The following is a 7,500-nucleotide window of genomic DNA, read 5'->3' on the forward strand; positions in this document are numbered from 1 at the left end:
ACTCACAGTTGTACTTATGTTGTATTTAAGATTTTGATTGGTTAATTCAGATGTTGATTAGAACCAGTGCGCCACTACAGTAGATACAGTAATTAAGCCACTACAGTAGATACAGTAATTAAGCCACTACAGTAGATACAGTAATTAAGCCACTACAGTAGATACAGTAATTAAGCCACTACAGTAGATACAGTAATTAAGCCACTACAGTAGATACAGTAACTGGGGTTACATACGTGTGTGTGAGCTTTGCTGTATGAATGTGTTTCATCACTGTATTCGTGTGACGCCTATGCTTTTCCATGATAAGCTGAAGCTGAAACGTAACCTGGAAGTATTACAGGGAAAGTGATCACGAAACGGCGTTTCGAAAGCGTGAACGAATCGCGGTCGTGGACTCGTTTCGTAAAGCAGTTTCGTGGGGTCGTCTCGTCTCGGAAGTCGTTTGAACGAAACATTATGAAACGCCCGGGTGAAGCGTTTCCAGGTGCTTCGACCTCACGACACAGTGAAACTTTGTGGTCAAGTTTCGAGACATTGCGGTGAAACGTCAGGCCAAAGTGAAACTACGAAACATTGTGGTGAATATCTGGGTCTCGATGAAGCAGCTTGGTGAAACTTGGAAGAATTGAAACAAGGCCGTAAATACTTGAAACTTGGTGAAGCATTGGGTCAAAAAAAATTTCCGAACCATTATAAAATTTTGAAACTTTGGTGATTACAGGAATATGCAGAGGTTTGAAACCACAGTGAAACTATGTGGCTAGTCTTTGAAACTTAGTGAAGCAGTGTTTAGAGGCTTCAAACCCTAAGGAAACTCTGAAACTATGTGGCAAGTATTTGAAACTTAGTGAAGCAGTGTTTAGAGGCTTCAAACCCTAAGGAAACTCTGAAACTATGAAGCTAGTCTTTGAAACTTAGTGAAGCAGTGTTTAGAGGCTTCAAACCCTAAGGAAACTCTGAAACTATGAAGCTAGTCTTTGAAACTTAGTGAAACAGTGTGGTGAAGCTTCGAACCATTAAGAAAACTCTGAAACTATGAAGCTAGTCTTTGAAACTTAGTGAAACAGTGTTTAGAAGCTTCAAACCCTAAGGAAACTCTGACAGTATGTGGCGAGTCTTTGAAACTTAGTGAAACAGTGTGGTGAAGCTTCGAACCATTAAGGAAACTCTGAAACTATGAGGCGAGTCTTTGAAACTTAGTGAAACAGTGTGGTGAGGCTTCGAACCCCCCCGCAGTGGACGGTTCACAATGGTCCCCGTGGTCTCTGTGTGACCTGAAAGACCGAAAAGACCATTGAGGAGACCATGGCCCTCTCAGTCGACACGGGTTCGCGAACCCTCCCGCCCGCTCGGCCAGGCCTGCCATGGTGAACGATGGGCGTGGTGCGGGCGCGGGGGGTGGTGGGCGTGCCGGTGTGGGCGTGGCCAGCGGCCGTGGGCGTGGCCCTCGGGACCGCCTACGTCTCACCATCACCACCCTCTCCCTCGGAGGAGGGGGAGGGGCGCCTCCACCGACCTCTGCAGGTGTGGGGTGGGTGACAGGTGTTTGTGTGAGTCATGTGTTTGTGGTGGGGGTGTGGGGGGAAGGGAGGGGGAGGGGGAGGGGTGGGGGAGTTTCCTTCCTGCTTTTCTTTCCAATTTTTTTTTGTGTATTTGTTATTTTGTGTTCTTTGTGCCTAATAACCTTTGCTCTTATTCTCATTTACTCTCAGCTTTCTTCTTTCACACACTTTACCAAACTCAGTCACCAGCTTCTGCAGTTTCTCACATGAATCTGCCACCAGCGCTGTATCATCAGCGAACAACAACTGACTCACTTCCCAAGCTCTCTCATCCACAACAGACTTCATACTTGCCCCTCTTTCCAAGACTCTTGCATTCACCTCCCTAACAACCCCATCCATAAACAAATTAAACAACCATGGAGACATCACACACCCCTGCCGCAAACCTACATTCACTGAGAACCAATCACTTTCCTCTCTTCCTACACGTACACATGCCTTACATCCTCGATAAAAACTTTTCACTGCTTCTAACAACTTGCCTCCCACACCATATATTCTTAATACCTTCCACAGAGCATCTCTATCAACTCTATCATATGCCTTCTCCAGATCCATAAATGCTACATACAAATCCATTTGCTTTTCTAAGTATTTCTCACATACATTCTTCAAAGCAAACACCTGATCCACACATCCTCTACCATATATATATATATATATATATATATATATATATATGTGTGTGTGTGTGTGTGTGTGTGTGTCTGTGTGTGTGTGTGTTTGTATAACTTGTTTACTCTGTGAAATACACCAAAATGGTTTCATTTGTCCCTGGTTGTATAGGTGTTTCATATATGTATCTTCAGTTCCCATATATGTATCCTCTGTTCCCCTATATGTGTCCTGTGTTCCCATATATGTGTCTATGTTCCCATATATGTATCCTGTGTTCCCATATATGTGTCCATGTTCCCATATATGTGTCCTGTGTTCCCATATATGTGTCCATGTTCCCATATATGTGTCCTGTGTTCCCATATATGTGTCTATGTTCCCATATATGTATCCTGTGTTCCCATATATGTGTCCTCCGTTTGCTTTCTGTTAACGGAGTTTCAGATACCATGTGTGTTCCATTTCCTCACGTCTGCCTGGATATATATGTGGCTAGGAAGAGGCCACATATGGTCTTTTGATCGTATAGAAATATGTATTCCATATATATAGACACAACCCCGTCCACAACCCCGTCCACAACCCTGTCCATAACCCTGTCCACAACCCCGTCCACAACCCTGTCCACAACCCCGTCCACAACCCGTCCACAACCCCGTCCACAACCCCGTCCACGACCCTGTCCACAACCCCGTCCACAACCCTGTCCACAACCCCGTCCACAACCCGTCCACAACCCCGTCCACAACCCCGTCCACGACCCTGTCCACAACCCCGTCCACAACCCTGTCCACAACCCCGTCCACACAACCCCGTTCACAACCCCGTCCACAACCCTGTCCACAACCCCGTCCACAACATGTCCACAACCCCTTCCACAACCCCTTCCACAACCCCGTCCACAACCTCCCACAACCTCGTCCACAACCCCGTCCACAACCCGTCCACAACCCCCCACAACCTCGTCCACAACCCCATTCACAACCCCATCCACAACCTCGTCCACAACCCTGTCCACAACCCCATCCGCAACCCCGTCCACAACCCCATCCACAACCCCATCCACAACCCCGTCCACAACCCTTACAACCCACCCATGCCACACAACCCTCCCACAGGATACGATCCTCAGACAAGATCAAAACACCCGATCATTATTATCACTCCATCATCACCATCACACATACACAACTCCTCCACAACCCTTGGGGCCCCTACAACCTCCCCTTAGTGCCCCACAACCTCCTACAACCTCCCCTTTTATCTCTCCCTGTGCCACAGAGCCGTCACTGAGGAGCCTGGTGGTGGAGGAGGAGAGTGTCAACGACTCGCTGGTGGAGAGGTTCCTCCAGTGCCCTACAGCAGGTTGTGAACGCAGGCTCCACACCGTCACCCTGGCCAAGGTGCGGGGCTCCCTCGGGGTTATGATCGCCCAGGGGGCCGACCACGGCCTCTACATCCAGGCGGTCTCCCCCGGGGGGCCCGCCGCCCTCGAGGGCTCCCTCAGACCTGGTGAGTGAGTGCCCCGCTACTGCCCATCTCTCTCTCTCTCTCTCTCTCTCTCTCTCTCTCTCTCTCTCTCTCTCTCTCTCTCTCTCTCTCTCTCTCTCTCTCTCTCTCTCTCATGCCTGTGATTATTATTATTATTATTATTATTATTATTATTATTAGTAGTAGTAGTAGTAGTAGTAGTAGTAGTAGAAGTAGTAGTAGTAGTAGAAGTAGTAGTAGTAATGTTGTATGGTAAGTGACATGTCATGGGCCTGCGTTTTCTATTCTTCGTGTGATGTCACCATGACTGTTTAATCTGTTCATGATGTCACTATGGCTGTTTAATCTGCTCGTGATGTCACCATGGCTGTTTAATCTGTTCATTATGTCACCATGGCACTTGAATCTGTTCATTATGTCACCATGGCTGTTTAATCTGTTCATTATGTCACCATGGCACTTGAATCTGTTCATTATGTCACCATGGCTGTTTAATCTGTTCATTATGTCACCATGGCTGTTTAATCTGTCCATGATGTCACCATGACTGTTTGACCTGTTTGTGGACGGCTGGTGAGGTAGGTTGAATGCTAAGGGGGGTCTTGGAGCGAGTGGCTTATGCCCTTAATCCAAACCTTGGCGTTGCCAAAACAAGGTGTTAGTTATTATATAACTTTGTTAAATCAAGAAATATTAGAGGAATTCGCGTAAACACCTGGGTCACTTGGTGACGCCCGACTCTCGGGGTGTGGAAAGCGTATGGGTGGAGAGGCGAGGAAAGTCGAGCATGGTGTAGTTGCGTATTGTAGTAGTAGGAGAGAGAGAGAGAGAGAGAGAGAGAGAGAGAGAGAGAGAGAGAGAGAGAGAGAGAGAGAGAGGAGTGTGTGTGGTGATGGCCAACATGGCTTGTGTAAGTAGATGACGGAATCGCGTGCCGTGTGGACTATACAGAGAAGATGAGCCAGAGTTGGGAAAAAAGATGAGCAAGACTGGAAAAAAGATGAGCAAGATTGGAAAAAAAGATGAACAAGATTGGAAAAAAAGATGAACAAGATTGGAAAAAAAGATGAGCAAGATTGGAAAAAAGATGAGCAAGATTGGAAAAAAAGATGAACAAGATTGGAAAAAAAGATGAACAAGATTGGAAAAAAAGATGAGCAAGATTGGAAAAAAAGATCAAATATATGAGGAGAAAACGCGCGTGTGTGTGTGTGTGTGTGTGTGTGTGTGTGTGTGTGTGTGTTTAAACGCATTATTGAATTTAAACCAGCTTACTGTGTGTTTTTTCCCTCTTTTTTTATATTTTTAAATGTTGAATTTAAACCAGTTTACTACTTTCCCCTCCAAGTCTGAGTTGCCTCGCTGGCAAGAACGAAGAATGGAAATATATCCACTGAGGAGATATATCAAATATATCCACTGAGGAGATATATCAGATATATCCACTGAGGCGATATATCAGATATATCCACTGAGGCGATATATCAAATATATCCACTGAGGAGATATATCAAATATATCCACTGAGGCGATATATCAAATATATCCACTGAGGAGATATATCAAATATATCCACTGAGGCGATATATCAGATATATCCACTGAGGAGATATATATCCAGCCCTTGCGAGGCCCTTACAGAGGAGGAGGGAGGGTGTGGTGTATGTGGGAGCATACTCTCGAGGAAGTATATCCAGGGAAGGTATATCGCTGTGGTGGAGGAGGAGACGCCGCTGCTGGTGGTGGTGGTGGTGGTGGTGAGGGAGATGTTCTCTCTCCCTCCCTCACAGTGACTACCGAGATGGAGGGGAAAGACGGTGAGGGAATGGGTTGGGAGAGGCCCAGGAAGGAAGGTTGGCGTGAAGAACCCAGTGCCCCTTCTTCTCTGAATTATATATATATATATATATATATATATATATATATATATATATATATATATATATATTATTTAGTATACTTCGTCGCTGTCTCCCGCGTTAGCGAAGTAGCGCAAGGAAACAGGCGTCCTAGCTACGTCTCTTCGTTGTATATCAAGTGACTTGTTATATTTCTCTCTTACGTCTCCCCTGATGATGTGATTATGACACGAAAGTGCACTTGGCAACTCATTCTGTTTCATTTTTCCCCTCCGTGGACTCATAGGAAAATAGACTTGATCACGCGCAAAATTGTGATCCTTTCCAATATATATATATATATATATATATATATATATATATATATATATATATATATATTTTTTTTTTTTTTTTTTTTTTTTTTATACTTTGTCGCTGTCTCCCGCGTTTGCGAGGTAGCGCAAGGAAACAGACGAAAGAAATGGCCCAACCCCCCCCATACACATGTACATACACACGTCCACACACGCAAATATACATACCTACACAGCTTTCCATGGTTTACCCCGGACGCTTCACATGCCTTGATTCAATCCCCTGACAGCACGTCAACCCCTGTATACCACATCGCTCCAATTCACTCTATTCCTTGCCCTCCTTTCACCCTCCTGCATGTTCAGGCCCCGATCACACAAAATCCTTTTCACTCCATCTTTCCACCTCCAATTTGGTCTCCCTCTTCTCCTCGTTCCCTCCACCTCCGACACATATATCCTCTTGGTCAATCTTTCCTCACTCATTCTCTCCATGTGCCCAAACCATTTCAAAACACCCTCTTCTGCTCTCTCAACCACGCTCTTTTTATTTCCACACATCTCTCTTACCCTTACGTTACTTACTCGATCAAACCACCTCACACCACACATTGTCCTCAAACATCTCATTTCCAGCACATCCATCCTCCTGCGCACAACTCTATCCATAGCCCACGCCTCGCAACCATACAACATTGTTGGAACCACTATTCCTTCAAACATACCCATTTTTGCTTTCCGGGATAATGTTCTCGACTTCCACACATTTTTCAAGGCTCCCAAAATTTTCGCCCCCTCCCCCACCCTATGATCCACTTCCGCTTCCATGGTTCCATCCGCTGCCAGATCCACTCCCAGATATCTAAAACATATATATCTGTGTGTGTGTGTGTGTGTGTGTGTGTGTGCATACGAGGTAATGGAGTCTTGTTTGATATTGTCTATTTATCGAACGATGTGTTGCGTGGTGGGGGGTAAGTAAGGCCATATGAAGGGCCAAGGTCTAAACCTAATGTAATGTGACCAGGAAGTCGCTCTAATGGTGGTGTGGGGGTGAAGACAGGGCTTCGTTTCGTCTGGCTCACGTGATGTGGTGGGGGGCCGAGGGGCTGCTGGAGGTGGTGGGGGGGGGGGGTTAGTGGTTGGGGAAGGAGGAGGTCATGGTGGTAGGGGAGGTGGTGGTGGTGAAGGGTAGTGGCGAGGGGGGGGGGGAAGAAGGTGAAGGGTAGTGGCGAGGGGGGGAAGAAGGTGAAGGGTAGTGGCGGGGAAGAAGGTGGGGGTAGTGGCGGGGAAGAAGGTGGGGGTAGTGGCGGGGAAGAAGGTGGGGGTAGTGGCGGGGAAGAAGGTGGGGGTAGTGGCGGGGAAGAAGGTGGGGGTAGTGGCGGGGAAGAAGGTGAGGGTAGTGGCGGGGAAGAAGGTGGGGGTAGTGGCGGGGAAGAAGGTGGGGGTAGTGGCGGGGAAGAAGGTGAGGGTAGTGGCGGGGAAGAAGGTGGGGGTAGTGGCGGGGAGGAAGGTGAGGGTAGTGGTGTTCAAGGGTCGTACCGTCGTGTGTTCAAGATAACATTAGATAGAACGCCGAACGCACGTGCTTTTCCGTCCTTGTGTTGGCGATAGGACCGCGTTCAATCCAGATGATATATGACCGCGTTCAATCCAGATGATATATGA

General features: G+C 46.9%; 1 protein-coding gene across 2 annotated transcripts in view; it reads left to right on the forward strand.

The window, feature by feature from the left end:
* Window positions 1-7,500, forward strand: part of LOC139759005 (tyrosine-protein phosphatase non-receptor type 13-like) — a 260,354-nt gene that overhangs the window by 226,862 nt on the left and 25,992 nt on the right. For both annotated transcript variants that reach the window (XM_071680887.1, XM_071680888.1), the window contains exon 19: window positions 3,468-3,698. In XM_071680887.1, the coding sequence (XP_071536988.1) occupies window positions 3,468-3,698 (231 nt within the window). The remainder of the gene's footprint in view (window positions 1-3,467; window positions 3,699-7,500) is intronic.

This window comes from Panulirus ornatus, chromosome 32 (assembly GCF_036320965.1).
Source record: "Panulirus ornatus isolate Po-2019 chromosome 32, ASM3632096v1, whole genome shotgun sequence".
Lineage (NCBI taxonomy): Eukaryota > Metazoa > Arthropoda > Malacostraca > Decapoda > Palinuridae > Panulirus > Panulirus ornatus.